The 27,518-nt window shown below is 38.5% G+C and overlaps 1 protein-coding gene across 2 annotated transcripts in view; it reads right to left on the bottom strand.

Moving 5' to 3' along the window:
• EXOC2 (exocyst complex component 2) overlaps positions 1-27,518 on the bottom strand; it is a 197,584-nt gene that overhangs the window by 93,723 nt on the left and 76,343 nt on the right. For both annotated transcript variants that reach the window (XM_069493556.1, XM_069493557.1), the window contains exons 8-11: positions 21,440-21,585; positions 21,240-21,321; positions 20,355-20,457; positions 15,692-15,810 (exon numbers count right to left, since the gene is read on the bottom strand). In XM_069493556.1, coding sequence (XP_069349657.1) covers positions 15,692-15,810; positions 20,355-20,457; positions 21,240-21,321; positions 21,440-21,585 — 450 coding nt within the window. The remainder of the gene's footprint in view (positions 1-15,691; positions 15,811-20,354; positions 20,458-21,239; positions 21,322-21,439; positions 21,586-27,518) is intronic.

Here is a 27,518-nt window from a genome sequence, read left to right as displayed (position 1 = left end):
TCTCAAGAGCTATTAGAAATGGAATTCTATATTGCTAAAGTAGTAAGGACGTTGGGTTGAAGTGGTAACATCAGTCTATAAACACGATTCTCAGCTCTTTAGTTGAGCATCCAAAGATCTTCAAAATAAACTGAATTTCACTGAAAATTTACAGGTAATTTAGAGCACTGTGCATAGGACACTTAAACATTCTCCATACAAAAGTACACCTTACATTCTCCTGCCTTATTGGCTATCCTCTTCACTGGAAAGGCCTCGTTCATCTTTCCTCTTCATCCATTAAACCTGCATCTTTAAAGGTTCAACTTGAATCACAGCTACCGCACAAAGTCACCCCTGACCGTTACCTACCCTAAAGCGCTGTCGTTCTGCTCTCTGACAACAGTTCGAATGGACATGGTTTAGTTAACTTCGTGCTTGATTTGACTTGCAGTGAACTGCTGTCTGTTAACAGGTACAAATTGCCTATCCCCATGACAGACCACTAGGCTCTCCGGACTAAGAGCTAAATATTCTGTCTCCATGTTTCCCACAGTCATCAAACCTTCCGCAGATAACTCCATCTATATCAATATAAGTGACTGATATTATTCACTAAGAATAATTCACTAAAAATTATATTCCTTATTTTACAACTTAATAGAATATTAAAAGCTTATAGATTTGTTTTTAGCTGCTAAAAAACACATTTGTATTAGGCTGGTGAAAAAGTAATTGCGGTTTTAGCATTGTCGACATTTGCCATTTGATATTGGAATACATTCTTAAATAAATGTGATTATGTTATACATCATTTTAGTGCACATTTCTCACTTAATGTTTTTTTGCTAATGACTTATTACTTGCTGTTTATTTTATATTTCTTTTAGACTATGGAAATTATGTTAGACAAAACGCAAATTCGAGATACTTTCTTATTCGAGTTCAACATGAGTCAGTGGAGACAACTCGCAACATCAACAACGCATTTGGCCCAGGAACTGCTAACGAGAACGCACAGTGCAGCGGTGGTTCAAGAAGTTTTGCAAAGGAGATGAGAGCCTTGAAGATGAGGAGCGCAGTGGCGGCCATCGGAAGTTGACAATGACCCATTGAGAGCAATCATCGAAGCTGATCCTCTTACAACTACAGGAGAAGTTGCTGCAGGACTCAACGTCGACCATTCTATGTTGTTCAGCATTTGAAGCAAATTGGAAAGATGAAAAAGCTCAGTAAGTGGGTGCCCCATGAGCGGACCGAAAATCATAAAAGGTCGTTGTTTTGAAATGTCATCTTCTCTTCTTGTACGCAACAGTGAACCATTTCTAGATCGGATTGTGACGTAACGAAAAGTGGATTTCCTATGACAACAGGTGATGACCAGCTCAGTGGCTGGACCGAGAAGCAGCTCCAAAGCCCTTCCCAAAGCCAAACTTGCACCAACAAAGGCCATGGTCACTGTTTGGTGGTCTGCTACCAGCCTGATCCACTACAGCTTTCTGAGTCCCGGCGAAACCATTGCATCTCAGAAGTCTGCGCAGCAAATCAATGAGATGCACCGAAAACTGCAACGCCTGCAGCCGGCGTTGGTCAACAGAAAGGGCCCAATTCTTCTTCTCCATGACAACACCCGACTGCACGTTGCACAACCAAAGCTTCAAAAGTTGAATGAACTGGGCTTCGAAGTTTTGCCTCATCCGCCATATTCACCTGACCTCTCGCCAACCGACTACAACTTCTCCAAGCATCTCGACAACTTTTTGCAGGGAAAACGCTTCCACAACCAGCAGGATGCAAAAAATGCTTTCCAAGAGTTCATCCAATCCCGAAGCATGGATTTTTATGCTATAGGAATAAACAAACTTATTTCTCATTGGCAACAATGTGTTGATTGTAATGGTTGCTATTTTGATTAATAAAGATGTGTTTGAGCCTAGTTATAATGATTTAAAATTCATGGTATGAAACCACAATTACTTTTGCACCAACCTAATAAATTAAAATAATAATTTTGTGCCATTGATGATGCTAGCTATTCAATAACAATTGACAAGTATTTAGTGGGTACCTCCTAAGTGGCAGGAACTGTAGGCCCTGGGGAGAAGGTGGATGACACAGGTAAGACCCTACTCCCAAGGTGCTGACATTTTGGTAGTGGAGGTAGAAAATAAACCAATAAATAAATCAACCATAAAAATATAGTAAAAAGGGCTAAGCAGAGAATCTACCTATATAGTGAGTGTGTGATAAGAGAAGGTCTGACTCCATGGGCCCTCCTATCATGTGCACATGAAAGCATCAGCTATCTCCTCAGCTTCTCTCAAATTCTGCCTGGTAGGTTTTAAAGAAGTGGAAATCGAATCATTTGAACAGATTTTTTAATGGAATTAATTTTTTTGAAGACCTACCATGTTTTGGCTACTGTGCTAAATAAATACTGTGCATGCATTTCTACTTTGGAAAATATTACATCTAACATAAGAAGATTTGTATAATACAATATGTTAAAAGAGAAAAAATGATATATTTGATACAGAGTAAAAAAATTCAAATAGTGAAGAAACAATATTTTTTTGTGATTGATTTTTTTCCTATGTTAAAGAGAAAGTTTGTGTGTGGAAGTCTTAATGATTTATGACATTTTTGCTTGAAGTTTACATAGTTGCCACTGCTATTAATTTTAGAATTCAGGAAATTAATATCAAAATATGAATTTTTGACATACTTTAAAAGGAAACATAAAGAGGCCCAAACTTAGCACTGCATTAAAAAAAATAAAAATTTATAATTTATAATAAAATGTTTATAAAAGTACAAGCAGAGAATGCTTCCATTTAAAATGTTACATGTTACTCTTGAAGGTTTCAGGACTTAAATTTATGATTAAGAAGGAAAACACACTATATATCATTCCTGCAAATAATACAATTATCACTTAAACAGATACCCAGAAAAAGTTTTCTCCCCATAAGTGATATTTTTACAACTTTAAAAATGGTTCAATAGTAATTCATTTGTATAGTTTTAGTAAATCTTAAATTTCGAAACAGATAAAAGGTTTATCTTTTCCTTTAATAACAAAAACTGTATTAAGTATACACTTTTGTTCTATTAGAAACCACATCGTCAGTTTTCTATGATACCAGGAAAAGAAAGTTAAACATGAACTAATTTCTTAATTTGTGGTCTAGCATTGCCAGCAAGTATAACACAGCAGCAGGGAGCTAGAACAGCACGTGCCCCTCAGGGCTGTTCAGCATCTGGAATGCATTAGTAAGATGTATTTTGCTGAGTGACCAGAAGGTGGCGCTTCACACAAATGCAAAAGCCCTGCAAAAAGAGCGTGGGCACTAATGTAGAATTGCATTTTTCTCCCTAACATTTTGCACTTTTTTTCTACCAACAAAATGATCTTACAATAAATTATTTTACAGAGACTTAGAAAGAGTTTGCTTTGAAGAGAAAATTAATGAAAACATTTTAAATATCAGTTGTCAAAAATTATTTACTATCAAATGTAAAAAAACCTTGAGGATTTTAACACTGCTTTTAAACTTAAATTATATAACAATATTTCTAACCCACAAAATTATTACAAATATAAAATGGCTTTAACAGTAAGTAAGCATTACTATATAAAAGAACAAAGATAAAAAAAATTCTATAAAATATAAAATCAGCAAAAGGCTTTGAATATTTCACAAGAAATCAGCCTATTCCCACTTGCTTGTTTTACCTCATAGTATGATAGCATTTTCTTATGATGTGTTTAAGATAAATATATACATTATACGAAGCATATGGTTATAAATGAGAATACAGCAAAACTATTATGAAGTTTCATTATTATCACTCTCTCACTGATCTGCAGATCGTATGCAACTGCAAGATGGTACTTAGTATATATTCCCTGAAAACCTAAACTACTTGCCCCTTGAGATACTGCTGGAGTCACTGTTCAACTGTACACACACAACTTCAGTTTTCATCAGAATGCTAGCTTGCCATGGAACATTCTACAGGTGACAAAGACTCAAGTTTTGTAAAACTGCAGTGGACTCTGTCCTTTTCAAATGGATACTGCATTAATATGAGTTTTGAGAGGTCAATTGTTTTCTGGCAATACATTTTCTCTAGAAATGAACTGTTCCTAGGATTTTTTCTGGATGGAAATTTTTAAAAAGCCTTTTGTCAAGTAGGAAGTTATTACTTTTAGCCTCGATGAAAAGGTTGTAATTTTATGCCTTCACCCGAGCCAATAACTAACGAACTGTTCCCCGTATTTGCAATTGGAGCAGGGATTAATTCTAGTGAAGATTCTCATGGCTATGCAACTGGTGTGGGGTTTTGCAGCAGCTCATGGAGTCGTGGGCTTATCTGTGAAACAGACCTGTGAAAATCAAGGTTTTATAAACTACAAATGTGTAACGTCTTTTTTATCTGTAAAATTCTAAAATCTTTTTTTAGCTGTAAAATTCTAAAATCTTTTTTAGGTGTAAAATTCTGACTCTATGATTTGGTTTGAAACCAAAACTTTAAATCACCACTAAGAACAAAATGGAAAAGATTCTGCTCACTATTCCAATTTAGGACACTGATCAGTGGTGTTAACATTTTAAATGTATAAAAAGTTTGCTTCTACACATAGAGCAAATGTGAAAATTATGCCTTAAAAAGTTACATCATGAAAATACTAAAGGCAACAACAACAAAAACCAGGAAAACTTTATCAGAACTTTGTAACATTTGTTATGGACTTTACAGTTTGGCTATTTTAAAGACACTAAGCACAGTAACCAATAAATATTCTCAAAGGAGTAAGCACTTATAAGATCAAAATTATTTGGCTGTAATCTGTCAAAGTTATCTGAAGAGTAACTACAGGATGAAGATTACTCTGCAGCCAAACTGCAAATAGGCACACAGCCCTGCAGCACTAGATATTATCACTATAGTATTTCTAGCTCTAAAATGCTATGTGATACTTGTAGGAAAAACGCTACAACAAAATTCTATTAGTAAATATTCTTAGGTCTAGCTATATCTTTTATCTTCCACACACTAGTGTTAGAGTTACAATTTTACCAATATATCAAAGAAAAGATACATATGTTATCTACAAATGCTCGGAGGAAGCATCTTGGAAGGAAAAAAATCCTTTAAACACTTAACATTAAAAAAAGAAGACACAACTAAGTTTCTTAATTAATGGAAGTCAAAAGTCACTATTTTGTTTTTCTAGTTAAATAAAGCTCTGTAACGTATGTTAGCAACATTCTCAAAAGGAATTCTTATTCTAATTGTGAGTATGCAGATACACTAAACAAATTATAAACAAACATAAAATTAGGAAAAATCACTTTTGGAAAACTACATAAACAAAGAATAGAAATTTTATTTTATTAAAACAGTTGGGGCCGGGCGCAGTGGCTCACGCCTGTAATCCTAGCACTCTGGGAGGTCGAGGCTCAGGAGTTCAAGACCAGCCTGAGCAAGAGCAAGACCTCGTCTCTATTAAAAACAGAAAGAAATGACCTGGATGGCTAAAAATATATATAGAAAAAAAATTAGCTGGGCATGGTGGCACATGCCTGTAGTCACAGCTACTCAGGAGGCTGAGGCAGAAGGATTGCTTAAGCCCAGGAGCGTGAAGTTGCTGTGAGCTAGGCTGACACCACGGCACTGTAGCCGGGATAACAGAGCGAGACTCTGTCTCAAACAAACAAACAAAAAAAACAGCTGGAAAATTTGTTTTCAGAAGTTGCAGAAGTTATTTTCTTTAGAACACTAATGAAATAATCCTAGCAACTTCACTAAAAGAATAAAAGCTGTAGCACAGAAATAAAAGTTTAAAATGTATAGCTTTTCTAAAAGAAAATAAACAATCTTTCACAATTTTCTATGAACGAGTTAAAACATTTGCTATTTTTTTCCAACAACTGTGAAATTTCTACTAGATAAAGGATTCAGCTTTACTCTGAATTACGGATCTGGAAAGATCTTTCACAAAGCTCAGAAACTTAAGGGCTTATATGAAAACTCTGAATCCCACAATGCTGCAAAAAACTGGTAAGCCCTTTAAGAAGACTTTATAGAAAATGCTTATTAAACCTAGAATTCTGTAAGACTTCCCGGAAACCTTATCATGTATCAGTCAAATCCTTTCAACTCAAGCTGTGCAAGTCTTTCCAATTTTAAATGCAAATAGTAGTCAATATTTTTCTAACAGACTCCATACACCATAAAGGGCAGAAGAGACCTTTCTTAAGGGAAGCCTGCAGATGTGGAGCCAGGTGAATACATTTACTGTATTTTCTCATCCTCGTGCCTCTTACAGCGAGTTTCTCACAGTCTACAATAGGGCGGAGAACACGGACCCAGAGCCGGGACTCTCAGAAGGGTGGCCGACTTCCTTACCGCCCTTAGACACCTTTGAACACATTCTCCTGCGCACAGCGGGCCCTTGTCCTGCGCTGCAGCCCGACCACCCACTGTTGCTTGTTGACCAAACACGCAGGCAGGAGCCTCTGCAGACACAGGCAGGGTGGGATTCCTTTCAAGCACACCACACACAAGAATTTCAATGCCAAAGCTGGGGTGGGGGTGGGGCGGGCGTATCAAGGCAGAATTGCAAATTCCTCACAAATTAGACCTGTGTCAACAGATAAAAATGCTCTTTATGATCTTCTGATATATATGTATATATATGCATATCATATACGTACAGATATATATACATATGTAATGTTTTTAAAGCTCTGACAGAGACATTTCCTCAATTTAAAGGGAGTCACAGTTAACAAACCTCTTTGTTAACACTCGGATTGTCCTCAGCAGGTTCCAGGCAACATTTCTGATAAAGTACTTCAACAGCATTCAAAATAAGAGTTAAAAAAAGGCAACATATATTAAAAGCAAAACTACAGGTGTGAACTTTGAAGAAGTACATATTAGCTAACATTGGCTAATTAAGCAAGAACCATATATTTGTAATAAGTAAGCTAGATAAGTGAATAACCAAAACAAAATTATTTATGTTTTTATTAAAGTCCTATACTTTTTGGCAGTTACATACAGATTTACACAGAGAAAACATGATTAGAATATATAAGTAAAATAATTATAAAAACGACAGAATAAAGAATTAAAATACTTGTAATAATCACTTCTTAAAGTACCAAGTAATGCTAGCATTCAACGTGTAGCTGACATTCATCATCAAAAATTTTTTTCTATTAAGGATGGGGGACAAGTTTAGACAAGAAATGGCTCCCAGCTGCCAGAAGTCCTCTTCCAGATGTACAGTAAGCCAAGGCAGGAGAAAAGAACCAGCTGCTACAATAACAAATTGGAAAGGTCCTTTGACATAGCCTTTTTGGCCTGTCTGATCTAAAAAAGATAGATCACCCGTTGTAAGGTGAATAGAATTAAAAAATAGGAGAAACAAGAGACCTTAATCCAACCCTTTCCTATGATGTTCAACAGCTGTTATTTTACTACACAGGATCGAAAAATGAATGCTATGTTATTCCAAAAGCAAATCAAATTCTCAAGTCCTAGGTTATTGACTTCAAAAGAACTGTTTAAAATACTAGTATTAATTATTAGTCTTAATTTTAATTTGAAAGGAAAAACTGTCTTTTCAAATTAGATTTGAAAACAAATCTATACTCATGATGCAAAAATCCGCTGACTGACATTCTGGTAATTAAAATTGTTTATTTAAATATATACTATTTACAAACAACAGTGACAATTTCTAATGGCATATAGTTCAAATCTAATTTGTGGTATATTAAATGTAACCTGGGTTTTTTGTTTTTTTTCTCTCAAAAAAGAACAAAAAGGAAAGGAAAAGCAGACTTCTACTTTGATGGAAGGAGGATAATTGTGACTGCAATCATAAACTGGTACTTTTTCTCTACTTTTTTCTCCTGAATCTACTTTCTCATATATATCTAACATATATGTGTGTTATATATTAATATACACACACTATATATATATATATATATATATATATGATATAGCTTCTAAGTCTTAAAGCAGGTAAATAAAACCCCACTAAGCATTTCATCTTCTAAAGACAATTTTAAAAAGACTTTGTTGTCACAACAGGCAAAAGAACAGGTGTACAACTGAAGCCCCAGGGCCAGCCCCCCAGCAGCTGCCCGTGGGCTCCACCCCCAGTACTACAAGGAGAAGATGGAAATTAGCATCTCATATCTGTGCCTGCCGCAGTTGTGCCTTTCCTTTTTTTCTTCTTAAACCAACCTCTATCATTCTAGGTTTATACTATTCATACATAAACATTCAGGAGGGAAACGATTTTTTAAATCTCCAGAAAATAAACTCCCTAAAAGAAACTTCCTAATGCACAACCTCATTATAATAACTTTAAAACAGAAATTATATTTTAAAATGTAATATATGTATAACAACACAATTATACTGACTTTTTAACCATGTAAATATTTTATAGTTCCAAAGAAAATTTAATGAATCTGCTGAAAGTTTCCTAATGGAGTTTGCAATTTAATCTAGCATACAGGAAGTCTACCTAACCCTGCACTGTGGTAATACCAGAATTATATGTAGTATTAACCCCATTAATTAAAAAAAAAAAAAACCTATGTAAAATATGTACATAAAGGTCATACCTGTATTTTTTAGTAAGAAAAAATATAGTTTAGTTATACTGTATAAATTCACAAGATTGTGGATAAATTGTAGTAATATAATTTATGAACATATTTTATAAGCTTGTGTTGAAAACAGACCTTTTTGTATCTTAAGGTCCTTGGACTAACATAAACATTTTTATTTCTTTTAAAAGCAAGTAATTAATACTCTACTGAATATTTGAAATGATTGAAGGGGCAGATATTCAGCATATCCTCTATTCCTAAGAGTTTTCTTTCTATAATAGCTCCACCATTGTGATGATTCAAAATAAACCATTCAGGTATGACATAGAATCTCTAAGTTTTCAAAGGGAATCTGCACTACGTATGAATCTCTCTCCTGCACTGCGACTATTCTTAAGGCTTTATTGTTTACTTAAACTATGGCTGCTGTTCTAACTGTCCTCTGTTGAGTCCGGAGTCTAATATCTCCTTCTGAGAGGTTCTCATTATGTATCTGAAAGAAGGGGATAATTACTCTATGAGCAGCCTGATGCATTTTCCCTCAAGTTATTAGACACAGCCAGCATATATTTTAAGAGTTAAACTGAAACTCGCTTAAAGAACAAAGAAAAAAATATCTTTGAAGGCCACCTTTAAAAATCCTGTTTAAAACTGTCCGTAGGGGGTTAACCAAAGGCTTTTCCTGGCAGGAAACCTGAAGACTTAGTCTAATTTTGGACCTATTTCACAGAAACTTTAAGAGACGAGTGACACTTCTCCTAAGACGGTAAAAGCATAACATGTGCAACAATTCAGGACACAGGGCTGCTTTGAATACAGGGGGACAGAAGCAACGTGGTGAACCAGTTCAGACTGGAAAAACACAACAAATTCTTCCACCAGTATTTATACTTAAACAAGAGTTCTATAAATGTTATCCTCGCTTTTATTCTTGTTTTTTCCCCATCTTTTTCTGCCCTTAGAAAAACCAAAAGACCACATTTGGGGCAGAGGTAGGCCACAGAAGAGAAGTGCGGAATGTCTGGGGAAAAACGGCCAGGTGTCGTGAGGGGCAAGGGTGACCTCCTGCTCCTGGTCTGCATGTTGCACTGAAGGGCACCATCTGCGAGGACCTGTGGATATTATTACTATAAAAACTGGAGTCCGGAGAAGGAGCTAATGCAGTGCTCCTAAGAACATCAACCTTATGACCACCTCTGCTGCCAAACGCTTCATCTACAAAAGAAGCTTTCTTGGAAAAAGGCAGTTTTGTATGCAGGACCGCTGTCTCTGAACATCTATCACCATCTTTACCCGTGACATTTTCTCTGAAGACCACAGGACTAAATACAATTTACATTTTTCCCCCAAACCACTACACAAAGACTTAAAAAAAAATTATATGTTAATTAGATTCTTAGATTCATGCATAAAAACCAGATTTACTTAAAAAGACACCAAGAATTCTTTCCCTGTTTGAAATATTTATAGTTTATCCATTTAAAACTGTATTTTATCCCACAAAACTGTCTCAGTTCTTATCCATTTTTCTGCCTGTGGGTTTACTTAAACAATTACAACCATTTCTCTTCTGCAGTGTGAATAGTCCAAATACAGATATTATAGTAGAACTTCTTAAAACTCACTTTCTTTAGATTTGGAACACAACAAGCTTTCATTTTCAAAGTAGATTCCCAAGAATAACTGAATAAAAACAAAGTAGCTTTATAACAAAGTACCAGACGAAACGTAGGTAGTCTTTACAGGGCAAATCATTTCTAAGCAATTTCTTACGGTGAGCAGTCATCACCTTTTCAAGTGCCGCAGCCTCCAGTGGACAGCTCCCACCAATGCACGGAATCCAGCGGGAGCCACGCAAGCAAGCAAGGCCCAGTCACTGAGCACAGACGGTCAGACAAAACCCAGCCGTGCCCGGATCCAGACAGAGAGTGGCATCCGCAGAGGCCTGCTGGCACTGCCTCTTCACACATCCCTGGCACCAAAGTCCCGTCAGCGCTGGGGGACGCACGGCCCTCCCAGGGACACGCTTCTAGAATCCCTCCTGCGGGACTGGATGCCTTCTCACTCTCTCCATTTCCTTAACTTGTTCATTCTCAGAGCATTTATTTATACTGAATATATAATTTTAGAGGTTAGTAATTAGGTCTACATAAAGTTTCTTTACTAGAATTCACCTACTTACAGAAAGATAGCCACCGAGATCCGAAACAGTTTGTCTAGCTTGGCAAGTTTCAGGCCCAGCTCCGCCTGAGTCCCCACATGCCAGTGGGCCTTCCCTGGCCAGTGAAATGCTGCTCTGCTTTGACACCACGTTCAGAAACCCTGTTTGATACAGTATCAGCTCCAGCAACGTGCCGTGGGGCGGTGCCGCGTAACGGGCTGCCCTGACGCACTGCTCTGCAGAGAGTGCAGCCTAGCGGGCCGGGAGAAACCTGGACATGCTCATTCCACCCTGCTCAGCACACGGAGGCCTTGGGTCCGTCCCCTGGCTTCTCTGAGACACCTTCCTCACGTGTAAAATAGCACTAAAATCATCTATTGAATAAGACAAATTACCAGATTTCTTCTGAATCTAAAATGCCACAATTATGAGGGAATGTCCAATGGAAATTCCAAATAATATTTAGTAGACCTTCCCCCATATTACCTTACATTTATGTTACACATGATTACGACAATCATAAAATATCCCTTCAGAGTCCATCATCGACAGTTATAGGTTATGTAAAAGAAAAATTGTGGTTATTCCTAGCAAACTTATACTTAAGGCAAATATTATATATATTATATATATATATATATATACACACACACACACACACTCACACACATACATATACTATATATTAATAATTACATTATCTATAGATGTAAATGTAGATAAGTATATATTAAAGAGCTAAGAGGTGTCCAATGACATATACATATCCTAATGATCACAAATAGAAAAATATCTAAGTACAAGCTGGCCATGACAGACCATATTTTACTAATGGCTAATTCTTCCAGTCTAGGAAACACATATTCTGCCTGCATTTATGCCACATTTATCATTCGTGTATCACTATCAGTTAAAAAAAAAGATATCATTAAACTGCTTCTGAATTTTAAAATTAACAGAATATTTAACATTAAGAAACTACTAATAGCATTTTAGGTAATGATAATGGTATTTTGGTTACAGTTTTCAAAAACTCCTTATCTCTGAAAATTACATACTGAGTTAATTATGGATGACAGGATGTGACCTGCTTCAAAATAATCCAGGGTGAGGAAGAGGAAAGAAACAGAGGAGGGTATAGACGAAATAAGAATGGCCGTGAGCTGGTAACTGCTGAGGCTAGGGTGACTACATGGGAGGCTGCTGTATTAGCCTTCCTGCCGTTAAATATGTGTGGGATTCTCCAACATGAAATACGAGCTGCTTCCAACCAAAGCTCAGAACACTACACCAATATTCCAATGAAAAGGCTCCTATGTGTCAGGATTACCTACATTTAGATAAGTAGTATTTCCTAACAATGAAAAACCGAACAGTTAGCCATGTTCTGAACGTCAAAGGAAACATTAAAATATAACCCATAAATACCTGACTAATGAATTTAGGAAAGTTATGTTGCATTGTCATAAAAATTATAAAGTTCAAAGAGTTGTACTGTACTAAGAATTTTACTTTATAATCCAAAGACCATTTTATGAAAGTAACTTCAGGTAAAGCGTATCACTAGTGAACAGACCCATTTCATGTACATTCTTTCACAAGTGATGAGAAAGTTCTGCAACAAGCTTGCTCAGAGTGAATAAATTACACATAATCTTTTTTTCCCCCCAGAAATGCTGATTTTAAGCAGTTTTGGATGAATACATACAGCAATACAGAACATTAAGAAGGTAGGGAAGGAAGAATAAAGATATAACTCCCTTTATCTTCAAGAAAGCTTCAGACCTTTGGTGATGAAACATTGGTCATTAGATATTTCAGGTAAAGATATAACAGTAAGATACATGAAATTTTCTGGAATTTTTCTAATTTTAAAAAGTCTTTATGTTATCTTCATAAATTACACACACATCCCAAAACTTCAAATATTTTCATACCGAATTATGTATTGAAATTGTTTGCTATAAGCACAAGAAGGAAAATCCTTTGGCAGACCATATACGTTGTTTGTGTCTGGTGAATATGGTTACCATATTCATCATCACCTATGGAGAAGGGCAGTGACATTTGCTGAGTACCTGCCAGGTGTCTAGAATCTTCTCCACACCCATCTAGAGAACTGAAAGTCAACTGAACTGAATTAGGTTCAACTAAGATATCACCTCCTCTAGGAAACTTCCTTGGACTTCCCCCACAACCAGACTGGGTCCTCCTGTCAGGTTTTCATAAAATTTTGTACTCCCCACTTCATGACACTTCTCACAATTATAATTAAATACATACCTATGTGATTTGTAAAATGACAAATTTCTCTCACTAGACCACAAGCTCTGAAAGGCCTCCTGACCCATTGCACTTCCAGCTCCCGGCACAGCACCTAGCACGCTGATGACCAGCCCTGGCCGCGCCCGAATTACCTGGGAGCTTGAAAGATCCCGATGCCCGGACCCCACCTCCAGAGATTCTAACGTAACCAGCATGGAGAGGGTGGAGGCCAGGACTTCATAGTTGTTATTTAATAAACAGACTCAGCAAATTCTGATTAGGCAGTCAAGGTTGAGAGCCCTGCCAAACAAAGAAGACTAAAAAATTCTTTGTTAAATCAACACAGAAATAAATATGTAAGGCACTCTATTCCCAAAGACTACAGATTATGTATATCATTTACTATCATTTTCCTTTGCTAAAAACATAAAATAGTTAACAATATTAATAGGAATTTTGACATGGCCCCAATAAAGAGATATTTGGGTTTTCTTAAATATCAAGCATAGAAAAGAACAGAATCAGAGCTAGAAAGAACTCAAACCCAAGCCAATGAACTCATGACAAAACTATGCTATAAATAAATAATGGTGACCTCTCTGTTGTTCTTCCTTCTGTGCCAGGACAGTTGTCATGTTACATCCCCTAACCCTCGTGGGGACCTGATAAGGAACTACTCCTTATTTATGCCATCCAGTTAGGGTTTCAGGCTACTGACTACATTCCAGGATCCCTGCCAAGAGCCTCAGTGTACACTTTAAAGGACACACCTCTCCTACCTTCCACTTCACCTCAGTGACCTCACTGACCACTCCCTTCTCTGGTTCGGTGATACTATGCCTTCCTGTTTCCCTCCCGTCCCATGTCCACCCTTCTTCATCTCCTTTGCAGGCTTCTCATCTTCTACCAGCCATTTAAACATGGCTCCTCAGGACTCTGTCCTAGGTATTCTTCTTTGTTCCTCTTCTTGGGTCAATACATCAACTCTTGGGGACCATCTGTATACAGACCACACCCAAATCTCTCATTCTTTAAATCCAACTACCTACTGGATATCTCTACTTGCATGTCAGGCAACTCCAAATCAACTTGTCCAAACAAAAAGAGGGGGGATCATTTTTCTCCCCAATGTTCCCTAACTGGAGGACATAACCATCTTAACTAGCTGCCACAGTCAGATCTCTGGGAATCACCCTTCATCCTTCTTCCTCCTCATTCTTCCATCGCCTAGTCCCATCAGTTCTTTCTGAACAGCCCTGGGGCCCAAGGGCCTCTCTACAGCCCCAGCACCTCCATGCCAGGGCAGACGCCTGCTCAACGTGCCAGCTTCCTAGGCTCTACTGCTCTGGGCTTGTTCCCTCTCACCTACTGGTGACATGGAAGTCTTAGAAAAACAAGTCTGCTTCTGTCTTTCCCCAGCTTAGATCCTCCCGTGGCTCCCCCACTGCCTTCTGGGAAAAGTCTGAACCCCTCAGAGCGGCCAACAAAGCCCTTCAGACTTCGGCGCCTCCCAACTCCAGCCTCAACACTTACCGCTCTGGCCCCGCTCTAGGCTCCAGCCACACAGGTCAGCAGCCTCCTCTTGCTGGAGACCTTGTGCACATTCTCCCTGCTCTTCCTACAGTGGTCTGTGAGCCTTTCTTCTGCTATCCCAACCAGCCAATACCGACATCCTTCCTTTCCTGACCTCAAAACCCCGGATAAGCTGTTGTTCCTAAGTGCCACCGCAGCACTCAGAACCTCCCCCATATTAGGAAGTGGCACATCATATCCCAGCAGTCAGTTCCCCGTCTCCACACTATTCTGTGAGCTTGCTGAGCCAGGCCCCAACTGTCTGGAGGGTGGAAGGCATTGGATACATTCAGTATTTGTTTGATGATAGGATTATACAAATGAAAGTCAATAAACCTGCATGCAAATACAGCTCTGACTTCTCACTTCCAGCTTACCGCAGGGCCTTTGCACATGTGGTTCCCCTTCTCAGGCCAGAGTCTGCCAGTAAACTACTTCTCATCCTTCCAGTCCTTTGCTAACACGGGGCCTTCTCTGAGATACTTTTCCAGCACAGCCATCTAAAGCATTCTCCTCAGTTATTTCCTTCAGAATACCCTGCTGTTTTTCCTTTCATCATTTGCCTCAACATTTAATTTGGTTAGTTACATGTTAATGCCTTTCCCTTTTTCTACCTCCATGAGGCAGGGACTGCATCTGTTTTAGGCACCACTGTCTCTCTGGTACTTGGCACAGTGCCTGGTACACAGCAGGGGCTCAACATACACTTGATGAAACAATGAGCGGACTGTTATTTACCAAGGACTAGTATCATTTCTACAACCTCATGCTGCCTCCCATGAAATGTTAACTGTTCCCCCTCAAGCAAACCTTTGTCAACACTGCTAGCCAAGCATAAAAATAAGAGATAGCGAAAGAGTTTTTGCCCATCCTTGTTCTGTTACTCACTCTTACGTACAATGCTAGCCAGTGGCCAAAAAAAAAAAAAAACAAAACCAGAAAACAAACAAAAAACAAGAACTGGTACTGAGAAAATTAGGTAACCATGCCCTTAATTATTAAGCATTTGCCAAGTGCGTTAATGTCATGAAGGAACAGCACAGTACGTGGGAAGAGAAGCCCTTGCCTTTCAGGTCCTTCACGAAGCTGTCTTTGCAGGTGTGCATGAGCTGGAGGATCCACTCGTGCTGGGCCCCGATGCACTGCCAGGCAGGGTCACCCGGGGCGTGGAGGTCAGACAGATACCTGCAAGGCAAGTCCAAGCTTGATGAAGCAGGCTTCCTCTGTTACACACGAGGCCAAAGGAAAAGCTTGCACATTTTAAAATCATTACTTTTTTTAAAAAAAAGAAAAGCTAAAATTTATCAATTAGTAAAACATTTGTCAATACTAGCCTTTAATATTTAGTTCTCAATGAAATATATTCTTTTTATGCAGTTAATGATAGAACTTTTTTAATTAGCTCTTTGGAAAAAGACAATTAAAAAGACAAAGACAACTTGTAGTGATCCTATCTAGTTGGAGAGCACTTTTCTTTACAATACTTACATTTATTTCAGAGTGTTCCTACTTAGCTCAGAGTCATTACACTAAACACAGGTGGAAGCCAGCGGAGGACACTGGGCCAGCATTTTAAAAATTTCAACTGTTTTTTATTCCTTTCTGGTATGAATCGCAGCCAGGAGATGGCAGTGTGACACTGCTTTCTACGGTGAGCTGGCCCATGGCTGCCTGAACCCTTGGCCGCTTTCTCCACACGAAGAGATTTGTACATGTACACTCACCTGCAAGGTCTACGCTCATTCATGACTGTTTGAGAAAATATTTCTCTGGAAAATGTAGTACAGAGGGGTGTTTTTCTTAATTTTTAAATATTCCTTAAAATATTTAAAGTCTTCTTTGTGCATAAAATACTCAAACCCGTATATACAATCTAAATATATATCAGTTGAAAATCTCTATCAAATATTATTCAACATTTGGCCCTCAGTCCTCACAAAATATATAAATATAACAAGTCAAATACAATTAAATCAACTCCAAAAGCATGTCCAAATGAATTTATTGCCTTAAAATGATTCTTAAACCATAAGCTATCCTTTGTCTTGAATTTAAAGATTTTTATTCAACAGTAAATTGTCATTAATGGTTACAAGCTGTGACCTGGAGCCAAATCTTAATCACTCAGGGATACGCTTGGCGCTTCCCTCCCACGTTTCTCTAGTAGTACGCATTTACTACTCAGACATCTAAATTAGCAGCTAATTGGAAGAGAAACAAATCCATATTGCAGTAAGTTAGCAACAAATGCGATGCTGTGAAGATATCCGACGTCACATTTAGCAACGCTCCTGCTGCCCCTGGGCTGCTGAGGAGGGCAGGCCTCCGGCCCCGCACAGCGGCTCACGCCGCACGGGCTGCAAGAGCTGCCCGAGAGCTGCCATCGCCTCCTCGCCATGACTGTCTATTTACAGGTTGCAAATAGGTGGTGTCTCTGTGTCGAGAAAGTGACAAGTCAATTAAAAGAAAGAACTTTACTCATATTAGGGAGTTGCCTAGGACGACTCCTCACATACGAGGATAGTATCCTGAGAAGAAAACTACAATGGGATATTAAATCACATTGACCTTGGCATAGGGAATTCATTTCAAAGCTTCCAAATCCAGTCTGATTTCTTTTTCTCACACAAGGATTTCTTCTTTTGTTATCTAAAATATAAATATAACAAATAGTACACTGTGCCTTTTCTTCCCAAAGAACATGGGATTTCATTCCCCCTTGCTGGGGATAAGGTGTTTCAGCATCCGTCCCAGACAGACTTGTTTTGCCTCCTAATGCTCCAGTGCTTTCTCCTAACACTTTCGTTCACAGAACTCTCAGATATGGTGTCAGTGGTAAAATATAGGAATATTCTTTTAGTGAAGCTACTTCCTTTTTTTAAACTACTGAATAGGAATGTAGATGGTTCAGTACAGGGCTCTTTCTCCAGAGGTACGGCAAGAGAAATCAATAAGCTTGTTTGCTCAGTAATTTTTTAAACTATAAGTCTTTTTAGTATGTTTACCATGTCCTGGCAAAATTCTTTTTCTATCATCCTGTTAATGGGTATTGAAATAAAAGAGTTTTATAAAGAAAAATAAAGTTGTTCTCTTAGGAATTCTAGAGTATTTCAGTTCAAAAGTACAACTTGTGCTAGTCTCTTCCAAAAAGTTTCTTCCTTTTAGTATGCAGCTTAAAAATAAGTAGTTTCATTTCAAAGATCACTGTTTAGAATACATGTTATTGCTATTTAAGTATTAAAAATACTTCTAAAAAGAATTTTTAGAGGAAAAACAAAGTAAAGAATGTTCATTATGAACATCATCTCAATATTTTAAAGTTTAAAACTTAAAGAAGTTTTTATTCTGACATGATATTTAACAATTACCAGGGCCAGGATCATGCCGACACGGAAAGGAGCACACGGAGCTTTGCTTCTTGCTAAAGTCACTAATATGTCGTCTGCCGGCATCGGGACAGAATAGAGTGAAAGTAGCCAGGAAGTTTTTAATTAGATAAAATAGTGAACAAAAGTAAGATAGTATAGGAGTAATCTGATTTTCACTCCTACCACACATAACTCAGATTATATAAGAAAACTAATACAGATATATTTTTGTTGATGATAAAACTGTCTCTGTGCCCACTTGGTGTTCACAGTACCTAGCCTATCACCATAGATTTCAAAATCCAACAGATATTTGACTGGTTCTGATCTTATTTTTCTATTTGCTATTGACTAAAAATTTAATTTAAAAAGGTAATAGAACTGCCCTGTATCTTCTCAAAGCATCAGAAATAAAATAATCATTAAAAAACAAACTGTTGACATTCTTGCTCTTTTCCCTTTAAAATGACAAGAAAAAAGGCAGTTAAATAGGCCCTTTAAAAGCATCCTTTTTAATATTACCATCTTTTAAATGATATCCAGTAAGTTAACTAGCCATAGGAACTACACATCAGTTATCCACATAGATGGTAATTCACTACCTAAAGAAACTGCACACTTAATAGTAAGTTTTAACACGCTACCATAGGCAAATTTAATACAGCAAATGTAAACAGGTAAGGAAACACGTGAAGCACGAACAGTGAAGCAGCAGGGAGGAGCACAGAGCGCGGGAATCAGGACAACTGACACCAGGCAGCTGCAGGTCCTAGACAAGATGCTCGACCTCCCTGGAACCCTGTTTCTTTATATGCAGAAAATAAAGCATTTGAATTATTAATGTAGTTTATTTTGAGCTTTAAATTTCTAGGACTCTACAAGCTAGGAAAATCCCCCATATATACCCTTTCTTTATGGCGGCAGCGGAGAGAGAAGCAAGGGTAGGCTCTGGGACCAGAAAACACAGGTGTCTTCCTCCTCACCAGTGTGCCGGGCAAGCTTTGCTGCCCTCCCTGTAAAACGGGCACCATACTGGTGTCCTTTCGTGCGGCCGCCAGGATCAGAGAGGACATGCATACACTGCAATGCACGGTAGTGGCAGCAAGCAGTTTAGCGCTCTCTGTCCCACTGCCAGAGCCTCTGCTCGATCCCTCTTGGGCAACACGAGTGCGCTGCCAGTGACGACGGCTCCAGTGCCACCGTGTGCCCAGTCACTAGGACACAGGTCTGGGTGTGGGCCCTCGTCCCCGCCACAGCTGCACACACAGCAGCTTTCAGGGCAGACCCTCCTTCCATCCTAGAGATTATTTTCAGTGGTCACATGGTGACCACAGCCAAATGTATAAACATATATATGATCTATTATCATTTTATAACTACTGAATATTCAGTAAACTTCACTAATCGAAGAACAGAAACCAGTAAATTTGGAAAATAACACCTTATTCTGAGAACAAAGGCCACGTTCAAAATATTCCAGCAGAAAATAAAGTTAATATTTTTTAATTACAGATATGAATAGCTTATAATTTATATGCTTTGTCTCAAGTCCTGGTATAAACTACATATATACAAAATTTGCTGACTACTCATTATGTGCCAGGTGCTGTGAAATCCTTAATGCACCCTGATTATCTTTGCAGCCACTGAGACGCAGACCACGCCATCACGTCCAACTCACAGATGAGGACACTGAAGACCAGCACTCATGTGAGCTGCCCACAGCGAACAGCCAGTCCCACGTGTGATGATACTGGCTCCTCCTCCTCTTCATATCCTGTGGTGTCCACCTCTTTTAATATTACAGCTATTTTTTTTAAGTATTCCCACTCAGTAATATATTTCTCTTTCATTGATCACAAAAGGCTTGTAAACCAGCTAGTCAAGGCTAAAACCTTCCAGAACTTTCTCTACTGAGACATGGCACATTCCTGTGGCAATGCAGGACTTCCCACCCAGTGTACAGCATTCTGCTCTGAAGTAGGAGCCCCTACTTCACGGATGAGGAGCACCAACAGGGTGCCGCGCCCACACCATCCCAGAAGGTCCCAGAAGGTTAGATAACGCACTGCTCAGCAGGAGGAGGAGGCGACTGAGCATCGCGGCTGCCTTTCCTTTCACCAAACCAGCAGGATTTTCCTGTCCTTAGGAAGTGAGTACTCCATAACTGCTCCCAAATTTGTTTGTATTCATGAGAATCCTGGTGTTCTACACTACACACCCCTACATTTCTATTTGTGTCTTACCTTTTACCACTTCATCAATCTCCTAATTTCCCCCAAATTAGCTTTAAAGGTTACATAACGCATCCAGTACCAAACAGATAAATGAGACTCATCAAAATTCTTGCAGAAGATTTACCTTATATAACGTTTTTGGTCATGCAAGGTCGAAGGTGTCTCAAGCAATTTATCCAGAAGTAATTCTCTTAAAGCTTCAATCCGTGTTTCTACTTCAGCATAATCTATTAAAAAAGAAAAGCATATACAAGGATTTGTAGAGTGGAAATTTAAAACCAAATTTCAGACAGCAGAACAGCGGTTGCTTTTGGTGGGGTGAAGGTTGACTGAGAAGAGGCACAAGGGACCTTTCTAGAGTGATCAAAACACTCTGTCTCGGGTGTAGGTTACGTGGGTGTGTGCATTTGTCAAAACTCACTGACCTAGAACATGTAAGGTCTGTGCATTTCACTGCATGTAAATTTTACCACAATAAAAAATAAATTAAGTTTTCTGAGGCCTTATGGATTTCATTTTTGAATTTATTAAAACCCTGTGATATTTCTCCTAGTTGATAAGGCTTTACCTACCACAGGGCATTTTAAGCTTTTCTTATTTTCTGTATCTCTGGTATTAGAGATAATTTCAAAAGTTGTTGCATTTGCTTTAAATGAGGTCAGTATGCTTAAATATATTGGTCTTTCTGAAGAGGGAAGATTAAAACATAGGCTTCCATCTCTATAAATACTTGTCATTGATTCTTTCTAGTAAAAAAGATTTTTTATAGTCTGCGGTTAACAAACGGCAAAGAACGTCCAAGACTAACCTATTACCCTACTTGCTCGTTTTCAATACATCTCAAATAAGAAAAGTCATAATGTTATTTTTGAAGTAATTGTTTTAAATTTTAAAGACAGCACCATATAAACAAAAACTAAAGCCCACATAACATTCTTTGCAGAATACATTCCATAGTCTTCCTATAAAAGGAAAGTAGAAGATCTAAAATTAATAAAACAAATCTTACATTTCTTGAAAACTTGCACCTCCGTTTTCCCAAAGAGTGACTTGGCCTTTTCATAATCATTAATAACCACATCATAATCACCCTTTAAAATAAAAAAATAACATTTTGGAGACACTGGGTGAATATAAAAAACATCTTAACAAATCTTTAAAATTTATGACATCTATAACCACATGTACATAAATAAATATATGCTCTACCTTTTGAATATTCCTTTCAATATTTAGAGGAAGGTTGAAAAGAAACTTAAATCGCTGAAGCACATTGAGTGCGTTTCTAGTAGAATCTGCCTTGTCCTTTCGACCTAATACTTCTTGAAATAATGTGTCCGCAGTATTACTTGCTCCTATTTTAAAAGAGAAAAGGAAGCTTAGATGAAAGCTGATTTTAATCAGAAAATGTGTAACAGGGCACTAGAAACAAAATGTTAGACCACTATTGTAGCTTTACATTAAAACTCAATAGACTATGTTTTTAAAGTTAGCTATATTGGAAATCTTTTACAGTTTGCTAAAATAAAATTTCCATTTTGCCTAAGTCTTTTCATATGTTAAGAATGCTATCCAATATAAAAACAACACAAATAAATTCTCTAACATGAACCTACATTTATTTTAGTTACTCTTCTAAATTTTATAGCAATGATAGGCCCTTAGGTTATTTCATTACTTCAGACAATAGGGTAAACACACACACACACACACACACACGCACACGTGCACACACGTACATTAAATTCCATGGGTTCAATATCTACATATGGAGTAATAAACAAAATAAAGAAAACAGGTTTTGGAAAAGTTGCCCAAAAAAATATTTTAAAAGTAATCCTATTTCTTGGTGGAATTATCTCTTTAGGTAGCAGATACAGAAAATTACACAAGCAATTTAAAATGACAAACTTGAACACGGCATCATTAATATTTCTTAAATCACTAATTCTTATAAAATTATATATGAACTGGACAATTCATAAGGTTTTTTTTTTTATCTAAAACAACTGAAACTATATGAATCAGTGTAATGAAAGAGATGCTTTATCTAAAGTAAAATTTGCTGTGTACAAAAATAGTTTAAATTTTGTAACTTGTGAATTATTTTTAATAAGCCACAAGAAAAGGGGAGAAAAAGGATAAACTGTTTTCAGTTATTTGATCACTGCTTGTAAAAAGTTTCTACATTATCTGGTCTAGTGACGATACTTTAAGCAAAGATGAAAAAAACGGCCTCAGTCTCACTGGGTGGCTCACATGCCGTATTCTCTGGTCCACACCGTGGGTGGCCTGAGCGTGTTAAAAGTCGTCTTTGTAACATGATTGTTTTATCTAAATAATGTTTGAATTCTGTTGAAATTTTAAAGGCCTGATATAAAAACTTTGCTTTGTCAAGATAGCTGTTTTCATTACATGCTATTTAATGTAGAATACTAAATTTCTACTATAAGATGAGAAAAAATATATTTCCTTCTTGCCACCAAACCACATAAGGGAAGCTAAATGAATATTTGAAATCTGACTAGGGTTAAAACGTTTTTCCCCTTAAAGAAAATTATTTTAAAGTATTTGTCATTTTAAAAATATAAATTTCGTAAACTGAGGCTTCATAAATGAATAAATACGAACACGAATAAGGGGACTGAATCTTTCAAAAAGGGTAATCACTTATGTACAGTGTTTAAATGTTAAATCACCAAGCACTTTTCTTTTTTTGGTATAATAAAGGAATTCGGGGCAAAAAGTATAAGAGTTCAAAATTAGATTTTTCTTATCATATTTTTAAAGTAGTAAAAAATTACCAACTAATTTTTAGCTTTTCTAAAAAGCATGAAAACAAGTACAGGGAGAAAACCCACTTACAACCAAACAAAACATAAATACTTTACGGAGAAAAATTTATAGACAAATTATAAACTATAAAATTATAATTTTATTTATGCCAAACTATATATATCTATATATGGAGAACTTTAATTTATGCAAATACAGAGAAATAAATTATTAAATTATAACTTTAATATATAGACAACTTCTAACTATAAATTATTATTCTGTCTATAAATTTACTGTATTCACAATAAAATTACAGTTCATAACTTTGATAACTGGATGATATATCTAGTAATAAAACACAAGAGAGCTATGAAACCAAGATTTGTGCAAACAGATAAAAATCACCAGCAGCTCACAAACGGGTTTCTTCTTCAGAGCTACTAATAAAAAACAAAGCTACTACTCTGCGTTCGTCCCGCGTGAGGCTGGTGCTGCAGATAAGGCCATGGGGAAGGCATCCACAAAGTCATCTGGAAGGAAATCCCCTCCTCGCACTAATCCACAACATTCTCCCCCATTTCCGCACACGAAGAACATCCAGTGTGAGGCAGCTGGCAGGGCTTTGGGCGTCCCGTGTGCAACCATCAAACAAATCTACCTGGACTAGCTGGCCGTGGAAACCATGGCTTTGGCCCAGGCTGCAGAATAAACCTGAATCTACACTTACCAGCCCTGGGCAAGCCTAGACCTGAAATTTGGTCCCTTCTCACCTGAAGATGGTCTCAACACGTTAACCTGGACAGTGACTGTCACTGTATCAGTCACACACGAACCCCAAGAACTAACAGCAATACTGTTATAACATAGGGCGGCTGCCACCATTGCTGGGCTTGTAGAGCAGCAAAATTTCCTGAGAGTGCAAGATGGGAAGAAAAGTCACTGCGGCACAGCACACTAACCCGTGGGACTCACACCTGCCCAGGGATCTTACATCCTTAGCAACAACAACCAAAAAAAACCATTTTAAGTGTGCCAGGAACTCCTGTCATCTACAAAACCTAGTCCTGGAATTCTAATGGTGTCTTATAATTTCAAGCATGTTTATTTAAAGTAAACATTATGCTTTCTCTTCTTTCAAAGTGACCTTATTGGTCCCTTCCTTGGTACCAACCCTTGAGACAATAGGTCACAGAAGTGATTTTAATCTGTGCTCTCTGCCTGATTGGAATTGCAGGGGTCAGGGGTAGAACAGAGGAGCTCCCCACCTGACCCACACAACACAGTTTATCCCAGGAACAGGTAAGCCAAATGAGATCAGGAAATGAAACATTAGGGCATCTGGAAAATTCAGGTAATTAAAATGTATACTCAAATGTATAGCAAAACCAGGACCCCAAAGAGACCTAACAACCTGCTGTATGTGTCTCAGTTTTAATAGATTCTAGAAAATGACTAGATAGGCTGCTATCTATACCAGAATGATGTTACATGAACGGTATCATTAGCAACATTTAATGTTTACAACACCGTGCCTGACACCGGAATCCTGTAGCTGTGCGTAAAGACACAGAACCGGAGTCTAGGGACGAGGAGGGAGCTGAAGTCGGCTCTCCCCGCTCTCAGCAGCCAATTGCTGGCATTGCTCCTCAAATTGCAATCGACCACAGTGGGGAACTTGGACCTTAGAAATCGTGAAATACTAATATTAGAGTTTTCTCTTTCTCTCTCTCTCTCTTCTTGCTTTCTCTTTTGCATGCCAGTTGTTAAATATTTACTAGCCAACCGCTGAGCAGAAGTCAGTTTCTTTTTCACATGCTTGACTCACACTAATATTCCTCAGTGTTCTAAAGCCGTGGCTTTCTTATTTCAATTTTACACACAGTACTTGGCTGCATCATTCAATCCTGTTAATTCCACTACCATCTGTATGCTGGTGACTCCCAAATCTATATCACAAGATGTGTCTCCGAGCTTAAAACTAATCTTTAAAAATATTTTCACTAGACATACAATAGTGACAGCTAATATATTGAGCACTTACTCTGTGCTAGGGGCTATTCTAAAAACTCTACATGCATTAGGGCATTGGCGCTTGCTTACAAGACAGGTGCCACTTTGCCTCCATTTGGGGAGGAGGACACTGACACAAAGGGAGGCTCCTCCATGTGCCACCGTGCCAGCCAGGAAGCAGTGACAGCCAGAAAGGCGTCACTGGTCGTACCCTCAGCATCTCAAACTCAGCATCTTACAAACTCAGCTAAACGTCTTCTCTACTCTCCTCACGCCCCAAACGTGCTACTTCTTCCTCATTTCAGGTCAGAAATCTGGAAGTCATCATTGACTATCTCCTTTTTCTTACATCTCACATCAAACCAGTGACCAGGTACTACCTTCCTCATTTCCTTAACATTTCTGACCTGCCAGCTCTGCCTTCACCAGCTGTTTTGGCTAAAGTCCTTACCACGTCGCCCTTCCATGACCTCATTCCGTTACCACATGCGCTGCTACTGACACGACTCACATTATTACTGGGCACTTCTGTCTCTCCTCTTGCCTCTCGTGGGCCTCCCTCGCACCCATTCTCTCTACAGACGGCGGGCTGTTCTTCAGGAATCTCATAATACCAGTCTCTTACTCACCCTGCTCCAATGGTTGTTGCCGAGCAAGTCTGTCACACCTCACAGCCTCAGCCCTCACGTGTGCACATCGGGCCCCCCGGATGCTGCTTGCAGGGCTGCAGCCATCTCTCCTCCAACGCTGCGCATCCCCCGCACGCTCCCAGCCCTGCCCGACACACTGCGTCCCTCCACCCAGCTGCCCACCACCAACCTCTACTTCTCTGGCTACTTCTTGCTCCGCTGCTAAGGCTCCCAAGACCCTCCCTGATACTCCCTCCACTCCAGTGTTGGTTAGCTGCCCAAGAATACTGGCAGCAGAGTATGATCACACCCAATTCAATCACCTGCTTACGTGTCCCCATTTTCCATTAGGCTATAATTTGTTAGATGGGAAGTGCAAGTTTTGTCTTTATATTCCTAGGATAAGACAAACATGTACTCAAAAATGATCACAGAACAGGGACTGAAAACTGGTCTGTGAATCAATGACAGTGTTTATTCCACTCAGAGAGGGGGTGCAGTGCAGCACACCCAAGCCCTGCCTTGCATGGCATGCGTGACTGTGACAATGGCTGTATTAGCTGACACCCAGAAAAGCCATCTCAATAATCAACGGGAAAATTACAGTCATTCCGTGCCTTCTAAAAATTTTTGTTGAAACGTTAAAAACTCACTTACTGTTGGTTATATTAATAAATGAATAGGAAAATTTAAAAATAGTAAAGTTATATATTTAGTACACTATCACTTAAAACATCAGACACATTAAAAATTAGAGTATTTCTTTGGAGAAAAACTTGTCAAGAGTATTTGCCTTCTTTTTTTCACAAAATTTACAGTATCTATCAAGCATCTTTTCTATGCTTTGACAAATCATCGTACACCTTTCTAAGTGTGAATCAGCTTCTGACATTTTATCTTTGCACTTCCAATGTTGTGACATATCTCTGCGGGTTCCCCTGAGCACCACTTCCTCGGGGACGTCCCCCCATGTCGCCCCCCTCCCCGAGCTCCCCCCGAGTCTCGCACAGCAGCAGGCTCTGCCTTCCCACCATGGGCTACTTTTTCTAATTCCATCTGTGCTGGATTTGAATTTCATGTACAGTGCTATCACTTTTTGGGTTTTGATGCACTTTCATCTTTATGGGCCAATCCTTTCTTTTGATTATCCATGTTTGTAAAACGTCACGTGGGTTCATCACTTGGAGATGAGGGCAGCACAGCTACACTCTTTGCGGCCCGCGTGCAAACAGGTAGCAGACCCACAGTGACTAGTCCCTGACGGACTCTGAAGGAAGGAGCGGTTCATCCTGCACGTGTGTTATTTCTATAGTGATCTGAGGACTGAAGAGCTAGCGGGGAAGTTTGTACTTTATGCAGTTAGGCAAATATATCGTGGTAACTGAAATCCCTGCCTATCCAAACCACACATAGCAAGGACTGCCTGTAAGTCCAAGCACCAGTTTGGAGTCTGATTTCTGGACATAGTGCCCAGCTCTGCCACTTACTACTGTGTGACCTTATGTATGTAGCTCATTTAACCTTCTGGGCTTTATTTTTTTCACCAATAAAATGAAGAGAATAGCACAGACCTCAAGGGGTTGTTGTGAGGACTAAATATACAGACTATTCAGAGCAACACCTGACCTTTAAGAGACTCTACACACGTTTTAGCTGTTACTACCGCAAATACGATGACAAATACTTCCACAGCATTGTCTATACCTGCACTAACACAGTAGCTACTAGCCACAGGGGGCCGTTTCAATTCAAAGCTAAATTAATTAAAATTAAATAAAAATTTAAAATTCAGTTCTTCAGCTGTACTAACCACATGTGAAGTGCTCAACAGCTACATTTTCATCACTGCAGAAGTTCTATTGGACAGTGCT

The sequence above is a fragment of the Eulemur rufifrons genome, chromosome 18 (genome assembly GCF_041146395.1).
Source record: "Eulemur rufifrons isolate Redbay chromosome 18, OSU_ERuf_1, whole genome shotgun sequence".
Taxonomy (NCBI): domain Eukaryota; kingdom Metazoa; phylum Chordata; class Mammalia; order Primates; family Lemuridae; genus Eulemur; species Eulemur rufifrons.
Note: the sequence above shows the minus strand (reverse complement) of the source record. Positions and strands in the feature narration are given on the sequence as shown.